Source organism: Epinephelus moara, chromosome 21 (genome assembly GCF_006386435.1).
Source record: "Epinephelus moara isolate mb chromosome 21, YSFRI_EMoa_1.0, whole genome shotgun sequence".
NCBI lineage: Eukaryota > Metazoa > Chordata > Actinopteri > Perciformes > Serranidae > Epinephelus > Epinephelus moara.
Window position 1 is genome coordinate 35887549 of NC_065526.1, and position 23323 is coordinate 35910871.

The window sequence follows — 23323 nt, forward strand, 5'->3', positions numbered from 1 at the left end:
CAAGGTAAAATCTCACTCCGGCCCTCTGACCAAAGTTGGCAACCCTGCACGTATAGAGGTAGCATGTCCCAAATGTTGTTGGGATAGAGTGGTAGGGCAAAGTGTTAGGACCACACGGACTTCCAACCCATGCACTGCTAGTGCCAGGTAACGAAGCAGTGTTTGTTGGCTTGTTTGATTGATGGCATGAAACTTAAGTTGTGAATGAATCCCGAGCATCCATACTCTTCTATCTCCATCAGTTAAACGGCAAATGTCAGCGTCATGATAATACCATTTTGCCATATGTAAAAGTCATTAGTGACTACCGTTGGCGTATCATTGTTTGAAGGGTCGTCCCGTTATAGGGGAAGATTTTAATCACTGGCCCCTGTAACGCTGTTGTAAGGGGCAAAGGGGCACTTGAAAATGAGAGTTAGGAATAAAAAATCAAAAATGGGATACAGCCTTAGAGTACAGGCCTTGGCACATTGACTTACATGCCTTGTACCTGTGAAAACAACCTTTTCAGATGTACTTGTGTTTTCTATCCTCACTCTTTGTAAAGCACACAAACCACACGTCTCAAGGCCCAAACTTCTTTTTTTTTATCCATTTTCCTATCTTTCTATTTTAACTGAAGATGACTTGACATGGTGAACTAAAACAGAAGGTCAACTTTGCATCTTACGAAACACTGCAGTGTAATATGTTAGTGAGCAATGACGTGAACGTACAACCAGTCCGTGTCAGGCGCAGTGGCGACTCCAAGCCCATCAAACTGTATTTCTTCAAACGACGCAATAAAAGCTATTTTTGTGGTGGTTCCCCACATGTATATTTTGACTTGTTTCTCCTGGCAGTGGGTTTCAGAGAGCTTCTAGTCCAGTGATGCAGAAATGCCATAAAAATAATGTCTGAAAAAAAGAAGGTGTTTGACCTTGAGGCTCGATACTGGCTGCTGTCCTCAGAGGACTGTCTGGGTTCTGACTGTGCCTGCACGCACATGTCCGTGTGTGTGTGTGTGTGTGTGTGTGTGTGTGTGTGTTATGGGGATGTCTGAGAGAGTGGTAGAGAACAAAAACAAAAAGTAAAGGGATGCTAAAAGAGCAAACTTTTTACTAGTAAAGCAGCTGGATCCAGATACTGGCCTATATTGTACATCTCTTTATTTACATTGAGACTGTGCCTCTATTGCCTGTATATACAGTATGTATGTGTAGCTTCAATAAAACATCATTACTAGTATTTTGTACTGTAATTTTTTGTGTTAGTGTCTCTGAAATTTAAGACTACATTTCCCACAAACTAGGGCTAATGATTTGAGTAAAATATGTACTGCAAGTTTTGGACCGACATTATGATCGTTACTTAAACTGTGAACAAGAGAAGATTGGGTCAAACATAATCAAATTTATATATACATTTAAAAAACAAAGACATTAAGATTATAATTAACAACAACAAGCAAGTCAGTCATTATAGGGGAAAAACAACTAAACTCAGCTAGTATAAGCTTATTTGAAATGACAAGTTTTGCTCATACATGAGATATTACATTAGGTTGTGATAAACATTAGTGTTGCTAAACAGTAGTTTTAAAAAAAACAAAAAAAAAACAGTTAGCAGCTCCTGGGGTTGAGCTGTATTTTAAGTGTTGTCTCTACCTGGTTTGAAAGGCTACATTACAATAAACTGATGTAAAAAATCTTTGCGTAAATATTTTTGCGAAAGCACCAATAGTCAACCCTACAGTATTGGCACAATATCAGCATTGAGGTATTGGTCAAAAATACCATATTTGATATTCTCCATATCGCCCAGCCCTAGCAGCTATACACTCAAGCTGCTTTAGCTAACGTTATTTACTCAGAAGGACGGAACGAGTCACTTCACAACTCTGTTAGATGTGTTTAGAAATATAACTGGCAGGTTTCTAAAAGTGTTTTCTATCTACCAGCTGTCTGACATTCATTTATCATGACAATTAACTGCTAAGCCCTGTAAATGGTAAAAAGACAACCCACTCTCTGCTGCATCACACCAGACTTCAAAAACATACAGAGGTTTGTTTCTTACTTAAGAAAACCTTTTGACTGAGTACTGATACAGACAAAATCATGCAGAGGGCATTTTAACCACATTTCAGCCGGGGGGTTTAATTTTGTAGTCTGGCCAACTCACTGAACAAGTGTTAAATCCAGGTCATGTAACTCTTGAAAGAAGAAATAGCAAATTCTTACAAACTCTTACAAATGAAAACACTCAGTGGCTTTACTGTTACAGCTTTATGTGGTCTGGTATGACCAGCTGCTTATGGTGGCTAATGTCAGCTAATGTTGGCAAACTTTAGGTAGACATTGCTGTGTGATTGACATTAATGTGTCAGTTTGCTTACTTTATGACTCCTCCCTACCTGTGTTACTGTTAAACTCTTTAAGCATTTTCTTCTTGTGGCCACAGTGACCGCTGTCTTACATCCAGCACAGTGCACTGTCATTGCTAGTTTCAGACTGATGCAGTTGTCATTTTTCCTGGACAGTGCCCATGTTATGTAAGTAGCAAATGTACTTGCGACCATTAAAGGATGCATTGCTGAGATAGTAAGATGCGCCTACATAGATGGGTTCACAAAGTGCATAGACCCTGCTTGTTACTCACACAGGAATGGGTTGCAGGGGATGTAATAATACATCATTAATGAGAAAAAATATTAATTACATTTTCCAAAAAGTGAACATAGCAGAGAGCAAAGCAGAGCTGCAATGCTGCAGAGCTGCTGTATGACTCCACATTATGAGAGGCACTCCGCTAAAATTTTAGTTCTGTTTCCTCTGTAAGTTGATAACTACAGTTCTTAGTTTTGCTGCTTAAATGTCCAATGATATGTGCTGCATTCACATCACTGCTCTTACTGTGTTCCTCTCAGCCGAAACCCCCATGCTGCTCAAATTTGCCAACTCCGCTATGTAAATAGTAGTGCATCGGGTGCTTTTAAAGGGAGCAGGAGTTGATGTTCTGATTGGTTAAATTCATGTTACACCTAAAACACATCCTATGATTAATTAAGAGACTAAGTACAACCCTTTTGCCCCTTGTGCCTTACTTTGCATCCAGTTGTGCACTGTTTTTCAAGCAAAGTGGAGTGCGACAAACATTAATGCACTTGAGCCAAGAACTTTAAACCATGTGCTATAAATCATTCAAATAGAGTCCCAGGTGTCACTTCAATTAGCTATACCTTACAAATGTGATACAGTTGTCTTCATAGTAAGCAAAGTCATCTGTTCAAACTAAACCAAAAAAAACTTGACTTTTATAGATTTATAAATACATTAATAGTGTAAATAATTCTAAATAAAATCTCGGCTCTTGGCATTTGACTGTCACAGTATGTCACAGCTGTGCTCTGTCACAAAGGTGATGGTACTATGAGTTGTGCTTCACCCTGTGTGGCATCATTTGTTTCCTTGTCTTTACTGAAAATGTGAAATTTCATGAAATAACTGGGTGGTGTGTGTGAAATACAACGCTTCCAATAAACATTAATGTCTGTATTGCAATGCCAATAAATTAAACTTAATGTGGTAATGATGTTAAAACTGATTGGGGCACCTTTAAACAAACAAGGACTGGCATTGAAATGCAATTTTAAGATTTTTTAGATATTGTTACATCTTGCATGCAAAAAGTAAAGAAAGCAAAACGAGGAACACAAAGAGCTGTTGAGTGAAAGTGTGACAGTGATGAGAGAAAAGAGGAAAACAGACGTGACTCAGAAAGATCGACTGGCAGCTGAAGAGTGATCAGCAAGGAGGAAAACTAGACAGAGAAAGAAAAGACTCCTGTGACGCTCTGTCTAGAATGACTCTGCAGTTATTGTGTGTGTGTGTGTGTGTGTGTGTGTGTGTGTGTGTGTGTGTGTGTGTGTGTGTGTGTGTGTGTGTGTGTGTGTGTTGTGTTTCAGCTGGATGTAAATTCAGCAGTTCATGGATGCCTTACCTTTATAAAGCCAAAACAGATCGAGCTATAAAGAAACACCTGCTCTCACAAACACACTTACACACTGGATGCAGTGTGCGTAAACTCACAGTTAAAGCAGACTTGTTAATTATTCATAATATCCACCATTTCACTGATACCGGTCCAGTGCCAGAAATATGTGTCCTTATTCCCCTTAAAAACATTGGTAGAAAACAGGTCTCAGACGTGTCTCAGAAGGAGGAAGTAATATTATAATTCACTCAGAGTTTTGTAGGCTTCACTGCCTATCTTCCCCCCCTGGTATTTCAGGACCATGGACAGATACATACCTTATAATATCAGCTATGTAGCAGCAACAGGCTAATGCATGGGAAACTATGATCACAATGTACTTGAGCCGAGTGTCCTTCATTAGAACAAATTGTATAGATAAAGATATTCATTTGTAAGTATTCCAACAGGAAGTTGGAGCTGGCGTAAAGGGGAGGTTATGCTTGCATATAATTAGTTGCATTTACTCAAAGTGCAATTTGAGGCAGTTGTACTTTGATTATTTCCATTTAATGTTGATGAGAATTTGGGATCGGAAGAGTTCTGGTTTCTGTTTGTAGCCTGAGCAGTATTGACCAATCACGTTCGAGTGGCATGTTAACAGTCTGTGTGGAGAGGTGATGTCTGATGATTAAGTAGCTTAAGCTTTTCTTTGAATTTATCTGCATCATGTGCAGATATCTGCTGACTACACTGGATCAGCCCGAAATGTCGGTCCTTGTCCCTAGAGGCTTCTTCGTCAGACCGATAGCTGGTGGGTTCCAAGATGGTGAATATTATTATCAATATTTACATACAAAGCATGTAATGGGGCTGTAAAATATGAAGCGCTGTTACAGAATACATCTCTAAATTGTTTATAATGCAATATGATTTCCCTCAAATTCAACAGTAAAATGCTCAAACATAAAATGCTTGTAATGGCACTTACCAAACATAAGCATAGTAATTACAGACCACTGTACTGTGGTCAGAGCAACATAGCTGTGTGCTTTGTGCTCAGCACGCTACTGTAGCACAAAAACATTCTCATCATCAGCTGTCTCAGGCACGTCTTCATTTTCAGAGTTGCTTTCGTCAGAACTCCCTAAGATCTAAGAAAGTGCTGCTCTGCAGTGAACCTGACACACCAGTGCTGCCTTACACACCGCAGCTCTATAAAGACCCAATAAATGTTTTAGAGCAGGGGTGTTTTAGTTCATGAGCCACATATAGCCCAATTTGACAGCAAGTGGGCTAGACCAGCGAAACCATTGCATAATAAGCTATACATAACAACACCTTCAAATGTTTCCTCGCTTTTAGTTTTGAGATGCTCAAGCCCATTCTGCAAACATTAATCCATTTACAAAACAGATGATGAACAGACTGAGATGTCTTAAGAAAAATAAATGTAATTTCAACAATATGTTTCAGTTTTTTTCAGTCAGTCCACTGCTCAACATCATTACATGTGCATTTTTCAAAGCATGTCCACCCCTGTGTATTAATGCTGTCATCACCACATCAAACTAAAATGGAAGCAGGTTAAGTTATCCCCTGCCTCACAGGCCATTTACAAATCTCAGTGTCTTAGCAATAAGTTTCCAGCACTATTGATTTAAGATAGAAGTCTGATATGGATTCTTTTGTACTGAAACTGCTAACTGCTATTTTGCACAATGGTCATTGTCTTTGAATATGACCACAGTAAGTATTCATTGTTTATTCACTGAACTGTACTGTGGCCTTTGAAGCAGCATTTTACATTAAGTAGGTAACTCACTGTTTAACTTGCCTGTGAAACCTGGCACCCCAGATCACACAGAACACATTTAAGCAGCTGGAGGCGGCTTTTTGTAATTGTTTTTAATGAGAATTAGGCATATTGCTTGTTGTTTTTGCGTTGCTATGTGCCTCATATTTCTGTGCTTGAGGCACCTGGCTTTTTTACCAGAGCGCTCTGAACCCCTCGAGTTGAGCAAAACTTCAACTCGGAGAGGAAAAGCGCCACATGTCATCTCCGCTTTTTTCTCATTGTCCAATTGGATGGTTTGAGAGGTTGGCCGTCTGTGGTGGTCACGACAACAAGTTTGTAGTTGGTAAACAGTGGATGAGAAACTAGTGGTAGCGGTCACTGGATACCCACAGCTATATGACTTAACAAACAGCAGTTACCATGATCTCAGTAGAAAACAGCAGGCATTGAAGCATTTAAGTGCAGTGCTTGAAATGGCCATCATCATGGTGGAGCTCCTGGACCAACTGGTGGTACTCCCCGTGATCCACCCTCTTTTTTAGGGCCTCAGGTGCCCACACAGATCTAAATTTCACTGTGCCCAACAAACTATTTGCTGACAGCCTCTCAGAGCTACAGCAAGTACCCTCTGTCTGTCATTTCAGAGAGAGGATGAGAGGGGAGTTTAAGGCTTAATAAAAAAATGAATTAAACAGAATGAAATATATGGTAGTGCACCTCACACAATTAAACTGCCACTAGAGTAATCTCATGAAATCCATAACAAAAGCTTTTTTTTTTCATTGAAAGCTTATTTGTGAAGCTCCTGCTGTTTAGTTTCTCTTGACAGGTGTTCATTGAATTCTGAGGTCTTGTTTTAGTTTACATAGATATGGATATTGAGTGGATACCAGTAAAGCAGTGTAAGTAGGGCTTAGCTCAGTTTGATCGAGTGATGGCCCCTGATGTAGTAAATAGTTGTATTATTTAGCTGGTAATATATTTTATTGGTATGATAATAGTTTATGATCATAGTACGTTTTATATCTGTGCAGCTTAATGGGATTCAATGGAGCCAGCAGTGCAAATCTTTACTTTAGTCAATGGGTGATATCATCCTTTTGATTTCTTTTACTATACAGCAGCACTTAAGAAACTCCCCTCCTCCTCCTCCTTCCTCCCCTACTTTTAACAGGAATATCAAACATGTACTTTGTAAATGTATTTATCAATAATGTGTGAGCTGTGTGAGTGTGTTATGTGTGTCTTGGTATGTGTGCCTCAGCGGTTGGCACATATGCATCGATCCTTTAAGACACATCCACAGACAGCAAGCGTTGCCCAGGGAGCCACAGATGCTGTCATCCTCTCCTTGCGTAACCATGGTGATAGTCCCTTCAGCGATGTGTTGTGTCTGCTCGCCTCACCATCAAAAGATGTACACAACACACACACTAACAGGCTGCAGAGGCTGGTTTTTTGGACATGGCACCTGTTTGATGGTTAAACAGCTGACAGAGCAGAGTGACAGATTCAGGTGCAGTTTTCAGTTTGACTATGTGGAGAATTTTAAAAGAAAGGCTGTAGGACGCAGTCTGTGTATGTCAGAAATATGTAGGTCACTCATCCGAAGTCTGGGTTTCAGTCTTTTGTTTTTTCATAGCTGGAAATATGTGTCGTATGTAATTCAAGCTATGAAAATCTTGACAGAATAACTAACCTGATGTTTCTGTTTGCTGATTGGCAATGAGGCTGATAATGTTTTTTTATCTCCTTTAGGTCCAGGAATGATGTCATCAATGATGTCATCAGGGGGACGCCAAGACCCACCAGGACAACCTGCCTTCAGCTCTGACTACCTGTCTGGTGAGGGTGGAGGACGTGCTGGTCATTTATCACACAGTTTTCCCACTTAAGTATAAAAGAAGTTTACATATTAGTTTGAGTATAGTTTTGTTGTTGCAGGGGCCCATGGGAGCTGTAGTCCCCCCTGTAGGTCACTCCAAAGATAACACTGTAATCACACCCCTGTGAGGCCAGAAAAGCGATCACCTTTTAGATTTGTTTACTGAAAACTGTAGTGCCCACAACATTCTTTATGTGAATACCAAAATGAGCAATGTTTTCTTACATAATCCTCAACACAAACATATTAAACATTAAATGTCGTGCCATTTTTAGAGAATTATTGAAAAGAATCAGTTATTGTTTCCATCTACTATTGTTACATCAATATATACACAACAAAATGACAAACAAAAGAATAAACCTGTTAAGTGGTAGTAGTGTGTGGAGGCTGTGTCTTTAGTGTTAGACGTTAAAGAAGGGGAAGGATGCATGTCACCATCAACATTTATTCAAAGATTCTTCTTTTCTTTTTGTCGTGATGCCAAAATTTGCTCATACGTCTTGTTTTTCATGCTCGTCATAGTAGGAAAACCGGAAATGTTACAAATAACATTTAAGTCCGGGTAAAACAAAAATAAACATGTGTAATGATTTCATCACATCACAGAAAAATGTGATAATAACCACTTAGCCACATTTGAATGATTTAAACAATTGCCAAGCATAAAACATAAGCTTTAAAAATTGTCAAAAAATGAGCAGTATTCTCTGCTCTCGGACACTAGGGATGTGTTTGCTAAGGGAGCTGAGATTAGGAACAAGCCACTGCAAAGGGATAGACTCTTGCTAGCAGCTAACTCAATAGCACAAAGCATGCACACCCCCTGAGCCAAAGTACGAGCTGCTGCGCAGCAACAGACTCTTTAGCAGCTAAAGCAGGAGCAGTAGTACACACAGTCTATGGTAGCACAACACACACGGTCTGAACAGAAGAATGAGAGAGCTTGGCAGCAGCTGCTCATTCAGCAGCTAACAACAACTAATGTTAGCACAGAGCACAGACCCACAGCAGCAACACTGATGCTTATCGCTCTAATGCTAGTAGTTACATAGTTTTTATACAGTAGGGGAGGAGTTATGTTCAGGATGGTTCCAATGCGTCATCGAGCCATGATTTCAGGCCCACCCCAAAACTCCTGGACACGGAAATGTTTAAAATTTTTACTCCACAATACAGTATAACACAGTTCCCATTTTGTCACGTATTCAACATGTATTTTTTTTTAACATGTATAATGTGTTAAGAAAGAAATCACTGATTTTGCTGTTCCCGGACTTTAAATATGGCTGTGTTCCATTCAAGTGTCCAGTAAGCTATGGCAGTATACCAGGACCCTGAAACTAAAGCAGCCAAATGGAATTCAGCCATTGTTCATTTCATTATTAACACCTTTGGTTTTCCTACTGTGTGCCATGTCAAAATGTCCAAAGTCAAACATTAAGCATTTATTTTTATGTTCTGTCCATTTCTGCTCATTTCATTCTGCTCCTCATCTCTCCTGAATATGCACCTCTTTTTTTGTCACTCCTCCCACACATTCTGACTCTGTATCTGGCTGTCTGCCTCCACTGTCCTCTGTCACTCTCCTCTTTTTCCTCCTCTGGTCACTCTTCCATCTCTCTCTCTTTCTGTCTCTCTCTCTCTCTCTCTCTCTCTCTCTCTCTCTCTCTCTCCTTTTTCAGGTCCTATGATGGGTGGGAAGACAGATCAATGGAGCCTGAACAAGACAAAGGACAACAGCATGCCTGACTCATTTCTAGGTCCACTTTACTTTTTCACCTCCTGTGCCATTTTGACCTCTGACTACAGAGGATAGGATATCATATTCTCTCTCCTCTCTGTGTGTATCTGACCATTCTGAAAGAGCAAAATTAGAAACTCATTTGGTTGAAATTAGTGGTTAAAGTCTGTGAATAATTTTAAAAAAAAAAGAGGTTAGATATGGTGTGGTGATGGTTTCAATTTGGCTCTGGCTTTATGGAATATTTTGCAAGCTACTACTATGTAGTTAATCGGCACTGCTGTTGGATGTTTACGCTCCACTAGTTTTGCCAGTCCTTTATTTGTCTTTCAGTTATTCCAAAACTCCTGTTCATACCACACATGCTCAGCTTTTTGTTTTTGTTGTCTGCTTGTAGGGCCTGAACAAAAACTGTCTCACTATCAATATATATCACAATATGACACATGTTGATAAATCAAAATGTTTTACACATATAACATCTGATTTTTTTATTACAATTTTCTATGAATCATTATGGACAACAAAATGACAATACAAAGTGATATATGATAATATTAAACTATTACTCAATCCTCTCTCTTACTTTCACTCCCTCACGCAGCTTTAGCCATGTTTTAAACTTTCCACACACACAAATAACTTATTTTATTTATTATTCTGTATTTCAGTTTTAACCTATGCACCACATTTTTAGTTTTTATAGACAGGTATAGAGCGACGTCATCAGTCAGATCTGAGTTTATGAAGTGATCAACATGAAAAGTTGTGTGCGTGCCTCAAAGAGACAGTTCACCCCAAATTATTTTACATCTTACCTGTAGTGCTATTTATCAATCTCGATACTTTTGGTGTGAGTTAGAGATGTCTGCCTTCTTTTCAAAATAATGGAACTAGAGTAGCTGGCACTCAGTTGGGGTGCTCAAAGTGCCATAACAATACATTTGAAAAGCTTAACAGCAATGTTTCTCTCCTGAAGTCATGATCCAAGGCCTGTACTACGAAGCAGGATTTTTTGTTAGCAAGGTAACATAAGGGTTCGCTCTGGGTTTTCAGCACTACGAAGCTGGTTCTCTTTTTACCAGGATAAATCACTGTGGTTACTTATGCTGAGCAGCTAACCTGCTCCGGAGCAGGTTAAGTTCAGAGTATCAGATCACAGCCTGTCAACACCCCGACCTCTGACCAATCAGATCACTGAAGAAATAAGCATCCCAACTTAAACAAAAGTCTGGAGTGACAGGTAAAAAAGAGTAGTTTATAGTTAGTTATAGGTCAGTAGAATCATGTCATTGTTTCAGGGCTCTATTTCCTGTGGTTTTAAAACACAGCTTATAACAAACGGAATAATTGTTGACACACTAAACACATGATTTTAGCAATATTTCAACTTATGCAAAAGTTATTATAGTCTGCAGTGATTCCATCACTGCAGCTCAAAATAACATGAGACACCTGTGTGATGAGAACTATGGAAAAAAAAGACAATGTTTTATTAGAAAAATAATCCACACACTGTTAAACGGCTCAGACAGACCTCATCAGTCATTAACGAGGCTACTTTTCCACCCTTTACTTCGGTGGCAGAAATAGTCTGATAAACAACAAAAAATACTCTATACTAATGTCACATATAGCCTAGTGATACCTACACATAACTTATGTCTCAGCCAATGGTGAATTTTTGGATAGTATTTTCAATATTTCTGCATTTTTCCTTCCAAGATTACAGAGTAACGTTTACATCCCTTTTAAATAAAAGACTATGCATGTAACAAGCAGAAACAGTACATGTCCTTTCAGTAGGAAAGTGTATTTTGAAAAGTTACAATGCATTTAACAAGCGTAAATTGACACGGCATCCCAGAATGTTAACAACAGAAGAACCCAGGATACCTAATGTGCCATATGTAGTCCATTGACCAAGCAGCAATACGTGACCAGTTGGGAGTGAGACCATGTTGCAATCTTTCTAGAGCGAGTTGTCTGTTGGTGATGTATCTCTGTGTTCTGTCTCTCCATCAGGCTTCTCTCAGTCTGGGATGGGAGGAACTACTGGGTCCAGCCTGCCACCATTCCAGACCAGCATGAGCTCCACTGTGGGTCAGACTGGGGTGGGTTCAGCTATGGACACCCAGAAGAATTTGGGCATGTTTGGTGTGGAAAACAAAACCACCAGCAACACCAGTGGAAGCAGTCCATTTAAAACCAGTGAGGTGTTTTCTTCTGGTGGCCCGGAAATCCACTCTATGGATCACTCTGCAGGTATCAGAGAGGGGTGTTTGCATGTGTTACTGTGTGCTGGTGGCAGCATGGGACGGTGGAGTCAGGAGAATGAGGAGAGAGGAGGGAGTCACTGTATATGTTTGGTTTGGGGTTCATAAACTTTTCTAGGCAACATCTCAGCTGAATACTGAAACTCGTAATACTACAATAGTGAGCAGGTGTTTTCATGTATATTTTTAGGGATGCTGGTTGGATTGAGCACAGTTTAAAAAAAGGTTGGCTGAAAAAGAAAAATCTAAATCCTGGTCATATCTTGAATTTGATTTAATAAAATCCTAAATATTAAGCTAATTATTATAGAACACTGGCATGGGTTCCTGTAGCAGCGCAGCAGGAGGGTGGGGACAGAAGAGTAACAGCCTGATCACATGTTTTCAGCAGCAGAGGGCAGCCTTTTCTAATTGTTTTCACTGTAGATGGAACAATTCCAGCTCTGCTCGGACATCACTGGTTGCCTCATGGCTTTATGCTCTGTGCACTTTGCTATTGTCTTTATGTACTGACAAACTGGATCAACAGACAGATGGGACCCTTTTTAATGATAATCACGGGAATATCTGTAGTTTTATGTCTTCTGTAGTTACTACAGTCTGAGAAGAAAAAACAACCCATAGACAATTTAGTGCTCCTTATAAAATTTTTAGTTGCCTCTCATCATGAATTGTTAATGTTAATAATAATCAATAGCTGCTTGAGTGACTAACCGCAGAATATTAACTGAATTCTTTTGTTGCTGCGGAACAACAAAAAACATAAACCCAAAGGAGGATTAAACAGTCTTCCTGTGTTACTGTGCCCAAAAGCAACCTTTCAGATTCTGTAATGGAGACATGTATGTGGTGCTGCAAATAGTCATTTCATTATCTGAACATAATTTTACACTCAGACAGGTCGTTAGTCCTCCCAGCATAAAAGCTTCTGATGGGAGAAAGGGGCAGAAATAAAGATTTTAACCACAGGACCCTCAACTGAACTTTGAAAGTGACTCAGCATCTCAGTTTCATAAAACATTCAGCAAGCTCTTATTGAGGGTTTAGCTCTGCCCTCCTCTGTTTTGTTGTTGTACTAAAGATAGCCCTGCTAGCTTAAAACCAACTATCGGTACAGGCTGGCTGTTATGTAACAGTTACTATCCTAGTTTATTACAGGAAATTTCAACACGTCTTCTAGAAACCAGGGATGAATTGAGGACAGATGGCTGCTGTAATGGCTGCCACAAATTTCACTGAGCCTTTAGAATGAAAATTGGAGTTGTATTTGTTTGACCACAAAGATAACCCATTCAATTTTCAGGGAAGAGAGTGTAGTGATGTAACCACATGCTGCTATTTTAAAGTACTGTGCTTAGCTAACTGCTCCATCACACAAAATACCTGCAGACATTCTGGAAATGTGCCAACCCTCTTACATAATTTGGATGACAACAATGAAGAGTAAAATGTAAGCTTCAGATAAGCAACCCAATCTTTGATGTTACTATTCCAGATCTTTTGGGTTTTTTTGTCAGATGTTATGTAAAGTATGCAATCTTTAACCTGTTACCACAGGAATTGGTCCATATTAGTGCAATGCAGAGCATATAAATAGATCTTGAAATTTGGTTTTGTGCCTTGAATGGCACAAAACACACAAGTAATGAGGAAGAAATGCTCTTCATCTCAAGAAGGATACTACTTAGCTAGCTCAGAGTGCAGAATTAGCTGTTAGCTGCTAGCTCCAGCTATCTGTCAGAGCAGGGTCAATCCTATGTTGCCAGGGTCCTATGTTCCACAGATTTATACGGCACATACTGGGAACATGACAAAAGGTTCTACGTCCCAGGGTCCTATGTTCTCCATCTCTGTATAGCACCTAATAGGAACACGAAAACATTTTCCCCTAGTTCTGTATTCATTTAATATGACATGGGCTAGGGTTAGGTTTGGGGGCTATAATAATCATAACTCTGAGAGTCATGAAATAGCACTGGACTCACCCTTGATAATACATACTCATATCATACATACCAGGTTGCATCAATAGTCACTTTTTGTTTGGAGAACTCCCAACATATTTAATTCCCAAATTTTAAAAAAAAAATACAAGTCAGCCAATTAATTAACCAATCAAAAGAGAGGGAGAAAAACAAAGATGAAAAAGGAGAAAAATAATATCAAACATTTCAGGGTTAGGCAATAGATAGCAGTTGACGATAAACATTTCCAAAGAGGTTAGGATTAGGAAAGAGGTCTAGGGTCAGGCTAGTTGAGAACATAGGACTCTAGGAACTTAGGACCACGGGACCATAGGACCTTGAGAATTTAGGACTCTGGGAACATTGGACTTTGGGACCATAGGACCCATGGAACATAGAACCTTGGGAACTTAGGACTCTGGAACTTCGGACTCTGGGAACATAGATAAGCTCCTGTAAGAGCCCTGGATTTTATATGATGCAAATCACTGAAAGGTGGCCGATGGTTTTGCATGGAACCTGTTGAGGATGTTATTAGTTATTAGCAGTATAATATCCAGAATGAGGGACTATAGGTGTTACTAATAACAACATAATAAATCGAGCCAGCATGCACAATACCAGAAAAAAAGCCATGAAAAAAATCTCTGACACTCATCCCAACAGTAATGTAATGCCACAGATATTGAAGTCCTTTGCCATTGTCAGTTGCTTTTGCACATCATAAGAGCAATCTCAGGCAAAGTCCTCTGACATCTACACCACTGACAGGGACATTTAGCATTAAACAATCCAAAGAGGTGTTACAAGAAAGACATAGCTGTCTTAATGGCTGTGTATTTTCTCTGATGTCTTTCTCTTAATAGCTTTCTTAAGCTTTTGTAGTTCGTTCCTGTTGGCAGGCAGAAAGAACCATTCAGAGTCATGGCAAGTCATGTCTTTCTGCTTCTTTCTGTCTCACATCACTGGGTATCTAATGAAGCAAAAAAAAGAAAACCTTTAGCTCAGTCTGTGCTCTATTTGTCTAAGACTTATACAATAGGGGAGAAATAAATCTTGTGCAGGATACTGACCATACATTCACCAACCAGCCTTCTACTCTGTCTGTGTCGCCTCTTCTCAAACTGTGCTTCTGTGCTTGAAACGTGAAGTCCTTTACAAACCTGCTCCTCTGTCTGTGCAGGTGCCAGTGGGATTCAGTGAGATGAAACCCCCCTAACTCCCACACACAGCGCTTTTGCATAGGCAGTGTGTTTGAGGCAGCCAGTGCTCCAACATTAATGTTTCCCGTGGCAGTTTGCCAGACACTAGATTAAGACGTACTCCCATTAAATTCCTTATCACATTAAATATAGATGATAATGCCCCGGCCTCACCTCGTCCTCGAGCTGTTTATAGCTGGGCAAGCATTGGAGGCCAGCTGGAGAAAATAGCAACTTCAATTCAATCAATCAATTTAGAAATAAAGGGAAAGGTGCCAGATTTAGAGGGGAACACACCTTTGTCTGGATTCACATTAACATCCTGTGATGTAAGACAGATTGCGGAGATGGGAGGATGAAAACTGAGATAGAGGAATAATAATTTAGACAGGAAGAGGACGTGATGAGCAGACTGAGAGGGGTGTATAGGTCAGAGAGTTTTATTTATATGGTCTATCCCTCTATCTGTCTGTTTCTATCTGTCTGTTCATCTTTCTCTCTCTCATTTTCCCTGAGCTGATGAAGTGCTTGTCAGAAATAATTGAGAAATATTTCTTCAGAGGAAAAACCATACCCAACTGTGATGACTTCCTTTCCAAACAAGAGAAGATAGTGGGAACAGACAAATGAAGGGATCATTTTAGTGCAAGCTGCATTTCTTCTGTTGTTTCTTAAAGCTTGCATGTGCATAGTTTGTCATGGTGTTGTGATTGTGTAACACATTCCATATTTTAATGGTGCATTTGGGATCATTTTAGTGTTTCTGCATGTAAGACAATGATCCATTTATCACCAGAAGTCTTCAGACATGCATGCAATTATTTTCATGCATGCTAACGCGTATTCAAAATGTGCCTGACTCATTTACCTTGGTAAAGTGGAAATAGACAAGTTTTCTTTTGCTTTGAGTTATCATAATGAAGTAAATGTTGATTGCACAATGTGATGGCAACAGAATAATGACACCATGTGCAACTAGATTGGTTCCCTCTTAAAAGTCTGAACCCGACCGGAACCCAATGTAGTTAATGTAACTTTACTGAAGCACTGACTTTGTCCCTGTCACGCTATTGTTGTTACCATGGTTTCAGCTTGCTTGTATACCCTGATTACACATGTAGCACTTTGTAAATGACCGTCAAAAGGCATTGTTTTATATTGGCTTATATAGGTAGATTTTTTTAACACACACATCACACCCACATTGGATACGCAATGTCATCTGCATTTCTTAATAACAGAAATTAGTCTTACTATTGGCATATGTCAAGTCACCATCCCCACAAACTCTGAATTATTTACATAATCCATCCATTGTGGTTCATTAGGAGTTATTGCAGAGGAAGGTAATAGCATCCACCGAGGATGGCTTCAGCGCTGTCCTCTTCTGTTTGATTGGTCTCTCACCAACGCTTAAGTTCTGTTTGCTACTGCTGTTAGCTGGAAAGGCCAGAATGCCCTTAGCAAGTATACCGATCTTTGTGGTAAGGTTAAGCAGTGACATAGTTTATTAACGTCCGTCAGACAGTAGTTCAGGCCATAGGCTGAACCAGACCCAAACCTTAACATCATTTGTAAATATTTAATTGAACCCAGCCTGACAGGTCAGTGTCCTTTTTTACAGTTACTATCCCCTGAAACAACCGAAGTAACTGTGGAAACTCTGTTTGGTAAATGCTTACCTTTATGCCAGTGATGCCAACAGCAATACCACTTGGAAACACGAGGGGGGAAAAGGTTGAAAAGTTGTCTTTTTCCACTTTAACTTGCTTCAGAGTTCTGTTGCTCCCAGTGTGTTTGTTTTGCTGTTTTGTGTGCCTGCTTCCTACACAAGACCAGCTCTGCCCCTGGGGACATGATGATGATGATGATGATGATGATGTTAAAAAGAGGTGAATCAAACTTATTTATCAAAAAAAAGAGAATCACACAATTAATTAATTGTTTCACTGAAAAGTGCTATCTTAAAACACACTCCACTCCAGACTCCATTCATTTACAATGTGCAATATGATGCCAATGGATCTTTCAATATTTATTTCCTCCTATTATATGGTATTGATTGGTATTAATATAGAATGATTGAATGATATCCAAAAGTGAGGATCTTAAACCTGTGTGAGGCCTCTTCTAAAGATGTAAAATGTAGATACAGTGTGTGAGCTTTGGTCCTAGAAAGTTCAAACAATTTGGCAAATCTGAATGAAAACACTGTTTCAAGTGACATGTACATTTACAGTTAATTCAAAGCAGTTTCACGCTGGCAGAGATGAAACACTACCAAGCAGATAAAGCAAATTCTTCTCACCCGCTGCTTAGTGCTGAACCAATATTTTGCTGTTAAAAAGCACCTGCAAGTATCTTTCTTTATGTCAACTGATCATGCACATTCAATCAAGGTAGCCTTTACCGAAACATAGAAAGTCTTTAACAGGTGAGTAAATTACAGTTTGAATGTATTTATAAAAGTAGGCACCATCACATACATCATATTTTATGAAAGTGTTTTAAAGGTTTTGCCAAAAGGAGCCTAAAAGCAGTTAGACTGTGGTTACTATGGCTGTTAACATCCAGGGAAGACACTTTACACCTTGCATATATTCTGCACAAGCAGAACATCACACTAGTGACTTTGCCCCATCTGTTGTAATTTCTAAGCCGCGGCTTTAGGTAGTCAGGTAATTGGCATGCATCGTCAGCCTTTTCTAATTACCAGGGCGTCAAATACCGACCATACAGGGCAGGAGGGGAGGTGGATGGGCCAAACAAAACTTTCACGCAGGTGACTACAATTTTTGGCCCATGAGAAACCAAAAGTCAGTCTTGTTTTAACGTATAATTACCTATGTCCCATGTAAAAGCAGAAGTCAGTGTTGTTTCAATGTAACGTTATGTACTTTGTGTATGGTTGTCGCACACTGTTACTCACATGACGTATTTATGTATCTTCACATTATGTAAAAAAAAAAAACTTTTAAGCCAGAACATAATCTTTTTTCTAAACTCAACCCCGTAGTTTTGTTGCTTGAACCTAAATTTGATCGTTTCATAACATTAACGACGACGACAAAGAATCAGTATTTAATGACCTGGGAATGAAAATGGGTAGACATTATGTATGTATTAAGAGCTTACACAGAACTTGCCTTTCTGCCTTTCTGTGATTGTACTGATGACTAATGAATGAAAATTTTCCCAGTTACACAGAGTCAGACAAACTCATAGAAGCCTATCTCTATAAGCAAAACAAAGGTACCATGTGTGGGAGTTTTACGTACCTTTGATTAATTAATGGTCATCTATTGGATCAAAGAAGCTCCCTTAAAATAGTACTCCTCAGCTTTAGCATTGTACTCCTGTAACACTGACTGACATATGATGGTCAGGTTTTTAAAAAAAAAAGAAAAAAAAAAGAGACAGAAATCATTGCAGAGCCAGAGATATTTTCTTTTTTATTTCACACATTCGCTGTCCTTGTCAAAACCTGGCATTTCCATTACCAATAATGCAAGTTGAGATTTGGGTCTGTGACGCTACTCACGGCTAACGTTGCCTCAAGTTGCTAGCTTCCTGCAGAGATGAGAAGCGTGCTACAGAGGTCTGGTAAAATTACTACAGTCTCCACACCTACAATTTTTTCTCATTTTCAAATTTGAGGTGTTCAGACCAAACCGATGTTGACTCAAGTGACGTCGCTTGAGAACTTTTATCATATTTCACGCAGCTCTCTCTGGAGCCACAATAGGCTTCATATGACTTTGATGTGGACATTCTGTGGAAAAATAAGGAAATCTCAAATTTCCAACTACCTCATGTTTATATGTCAAAAAATCCAAGAGACTGCATTAAACACACTCTTTACAAATACTGACACTTTCACTAGGAGTAGTCTGGTTCCAAGTCCCCCACTGTTGTCCTTACTATAACCTATTCGACATGCCTACGAACTACATGCAAGAACATAAAAAATGGTATCCATGAGTTTGTCTGACACTGTGTAAGAGGGATCAGCTAATTCTGCATTAGTCTATCCCTACAAAAAACAAAAATCCATCTTCAGTTATTGATAATTCTACAAGCTCCCCTGCTATGAAATACCACTTCAACTGGTATGGACCTCACATCTTTGACAAGACCAGCCATTACACCCATTTTCTGCCATGAAACAGTGAACAGGTTAGAGAAGTAGCAGTGAAAACCACCTATGGTAACCACAATCTGATGGTTTTTGGCAGGTGATTCTCTGACACAGTATGTGATTGGTTCCTCCTCTTATAAAAACCCTCCCCCCCTCGGCAGCTCCCGTCCTCTCTCCCAGTGGCTCAATGGACGACAGCTCTCCCACGTCCTCCGCCTCCGAACCCCTCAGCCCTGAGAGAGTGGGGCCGGGGGGCGAGGCTGGCAAGCAACAGCAGAGACGGCGGAAGAAGAAGAGGAAGGGCCACGACCAGGTCTACGACTTCTTGGATAGCCAGCAGAATAACATCGGCCAATCAGACAAGCAAGGGATGCAGGATAAGGGCGGTCTGGATGCGGAGGAGGACGAAGATGAGGAGGAGAACTGGGAGTGGGAGATCAGAGAGAGTGGAGGAGGGGGTAGAGTGAAAGGCAGGAAGACTAAGAGTCGGGCAAGACTTCCAGAGGAGTGGGGAGTGCCCCAGCAGCCCATCTCTCCCACACAGGTCACAACTGCTAACTCTGGTCCCTCTGACTCCAAAGCTCCAGACTCCAACCCCAGCCCTGTCTTACCCTCTGCCCCTGCACAAATTCCCACAAGTTTCATCAATAGTTCCCATGCTAGCCTTGTAACAGATTCATCTCCACGCTCTTACGAGCCGATGTGTGTAGATGATTTCCCTTTATCTGCTAAAGATGGTCAAAAAGCAAATGAAGAGAAAGTTTCTACCAGCAAACCTGAATCTAACATAAGTGCAACGGCTGGTGTTGCCAACAAGAGTAGTTTAGCTGGGGATGTTGATGGTAGTCTAGCACTGATGACAGGGGACAATCTGAGCCCAGTCTCCCAGACCTTCTCCTTCCTGGATTCAGTCCTTCAGACCCCTCCCGGCTCCACTCCCGACTCACAGACCACCACCCCTATCACCAACACTCCCTCTCTTGCTACGGCTCCCCTGACTAGATCTACCCCGACAGAAACTGTCACCCCTGTTTCACAACCCACTTCTGTTTTGAACCCCTCCCAGAGCACTCCAGGCCTTCCTCCTACTTCCACTTTGTCCACCATCGCATCACCCTTAGTTGCCACATACACACGCCCACCAACAACTGCAGTTGGTTCAGCCCTCAACGCCGATGCCAAGCCTTTCGTCCCCTCAGCCACGCTCATATCCTCCACAGCCACACCCAGTACGACTGCAGCCGCTCCTGGAACAGCAGCGTCCACCACCACCTTAGCCAAAACCCTTAGTTCCTCAGCTTCTCCCTGTAAGAACGAAGCCACTCCCACATCATCATCAGACACCCCCCTGAAAAGTATAGCCACGCCCCTTAGCCCAGCAACAGCCACCCCCCCTCCATCCATCACCCCCGCAGCCCCTCCTTCTCTCCCTGCACACTCAGAGCACCAGGAGTCCTCGTCGCCACAGCTCCCCCCACTGGAAGGTTGGTGAACTACAGGGAAGATTATGAATAACACTGGGCAAATTTGAACAAAGTGATTGTAGGCTAGGATAGCAGGAAGTAGTTACTGTATGTCTTCCTGTATGCATGGCTCTTTGTCTGTGGATTGAGTACCAGGCCTGCTTGGTGCTTGATCCTTTCTTTTATGTATTTGTAACCAGGGCCCGACACATAAATGTAGAGCAGCTCAAGTTTGAATCTGTTTCATATCTACAATACATCTACACACAAATCTGCTCTTTGTCACTTTTAAAAATCTCTAAGAAATATGTTTTTATCTAAAAAATATACCAGAGAAACATTTGTGTCCAGATAAATCCCCCCTCTGAACTGTTAGCATGAGTATGGGACACAAATGTGTTGTGCTGGTCGGGCCCTATATTAACAAAACTGCAACAGTAATCTGCAAAGTTGTCTGATTTGATTCCCCTCTGCCTGCCTCTGTGTATCTGTTATCATGATCATAACAATTTTATCACTTGACCTGCTGCTTCTGATAGCTCTACTATCCTTGCTTGCTCAACTGTCTCCTGTTTTGTCTGATTGTCAGCTGCCTGTGTAATCTCCCACTATCTCCTCTCTGTCTGTAGAAACACACATGACCTGGGTCCTTGCATGGCAAAGCTAGTTTGCTAATGCCTTTCAGCTTCATAGTCCAGAAAGTTATAGTTGCACTAGTTAATCAGATGTATTGAACAAAGTTATTGCAGTGGTGGATAAGTTAAAAGTATACTTGGGTGTGATTAAGAAAAGTGAATTGGTTTGCCAGTAATGTAAAACATGGATGAGGTTGGTTGGCACATCCAGTCTTATCCAGTTTTTATGTTTATTGTGTCTATATTTTGTGTTGCTAATGCATATGATTATAATGTATGTAACCACATTTAGAGCCTCGAAGATGATTTTTCTGTAGAGGCAGAAATCCTTATTGAAAGAGACCGTGGGACATTCAGCTTTAGGCAGCAAATCTGACACATGCTATCCGCTAAAGACCAGATGAGAGTAAGCTAATATTTCAGAAACACTCCAGTCAGCTGTCATGTCAGCTCTTAACTATAAAGGATTTTAACCCATTTGTCAAGAGTTATAGTTTGACAAAAAAAAAATCTCTTTCCCCTTGCTAGATATTGTCCCCCGCCAATATACTACCACCTGTGACTATAGTTCCATGATTAATCCATGATTAAAGGGCAGAATACTACAAACACATCTGAATACATTGCAGTCCATTACAACACCATCACCAGCTATGACCTGGCAAATCTGCAGAATTGTTGTATTGGATTGCATTAGATTGTACAGGTGTAGCTATTACCGTAGCCACTAAGTATATTTTCAAGGTTAAAAATAAACCTTCAAACTCATAGTAACAGTAATCTAAAAATTAGATTAATTTTTAACCACTTGTGTCCTTGATCCTGCAATGCAAAGATCCAGAGCAATTTACAGGTTTTGTTCCTGGTCAAAACATCATCCAGGTTAGAATCTGCTTGTATGATATGTTATCCTAAATGACAAATAAAATCACCTTCAGATATCAGGGTTTCCCCCAGTTGATATTACAACACACTGAACTGCAGACTCTTAACAAGTCTAAACAGGTTAGGTGTAAGACATAACTGCAACAGCTATAGCTGACCATCCCCATGAGTGTAGCAGCCATGTAGTATCTAGCTGTCTAATGTCTACCCTTTTGGCCTGCCTGACCTCTTGTACACTGGGGTAAACCCTGAGAAGACCTAATGCTTCTTCGTCCTGATAATGCTGAGTTTCACTCCTGAGTACTGTCTCTGGTGGCATCCCACAGTCTGCTGAGTGAAGCTTTTATTTCCCAGTGTGATTCTCTCGATGTTTCCCGTCAGCCTTTTGTCACTACTAAAACCCAACCCAATACTCAAAACTGTTGGTGAAATGTGTTGACTGCTCTTAAAAGATTAATTCAATCTGACCCAGTAGCTCTAATTTCCAATGTATGACACTGTAGGCCTTTTTTTCTGACATAGTAGAATCTCTTAAACACCCTGTAACTTCCAGAAATTCTAACTAGATTTTTGAAGCACAATCATGATTTACATGTTGTCTCAGAAGTTGTAATGCTGAGGCATTGTTTGAATTGATGTTGATAAAGTGTCTTTAATGCACTGAAGCTGATCGTAAACTGGTTGAACATTATCTTTTCTTTCTCTCCCCCTTCCTTTTGTCTGTTTCATAATGCCACCAATCATGTGACCTTGTACAACAGGTAAGACAAGTTTCTTTTTTTCCAGTTTGTGTATTTTATTCTCAACTTTGTTGGGGATGTTGGACATCCCTGACCCCACAATGGTAATTCTATGATTTTGTGATGAATAGTTGTTTAAGTTAAATAGTGTGAAATCATGCACAGGTCAGGACAAGGCTTTTGTTTAAAAGACAACTGAAGAGTTGTTGCCACTGTCTAATGTTGCTTTACTATCAAAGGGCATCCTGTCTTAATTTGAGTTGTCATTAGCATAGCAGAACAAAAATCATCACATTATCTTCCTCCTTGTACAAACTGCATGCAAACTGTAGGTTTATTTTTAAAGGAATACTTTATCCCCCAAATGACCATTTGTATAATTTGTATAATAAGTACCAGATACGGGGACTCGAGTCTTATGACTTGACTCGAGTCAGACTTGAGTCACAAGTCTAAAGACTTGAGACTTGCATGACTAACATTGATAAAAGACTCGACTTGACTGTGATTTGGTACTCATGACCTGAGACTTAACTTAGACTTGAGACAGATGACTTGAAAAGACCTGACCTTGCTTAGTTAAATATTTGCATTGTCTGGATATTGTAAAGTTTTGTTTTTGAAACATGATTGGTTGGT

General features: G+C 40.2%; 1 protein-coding gene across 2 annotated transcripts in view; it reads left to right on the forward strand.

Moving 5' to 3' along the window:
- The window catches only part of map4l (microtubule associated protein 4 like), a 148318-nt gene that overhangs the window by 50994 nt on the left and 74001 nt on the right, over positions 1-23323 (forward strand). For both annotated transcript variants that reach the window (XM_050033787.1, XM_050033786.1), the window contains exons 3-6: positions 7511-7597; positions 9323-9400; positions 11407-11646; positions 19123-20445. In XM_050033787.1, coding sequence (XP_049889744.1) covers positions 7511-7597; positions 9323-9400; positions 11407-11646; positions 19123-20445 — 1728 coding nt within the window. The remainder of the gene's footprint in view (positions 1-7510; positions 7598-9322; positions 9401-11406; positions 11647-19122; positions 20446-23323) is intronic.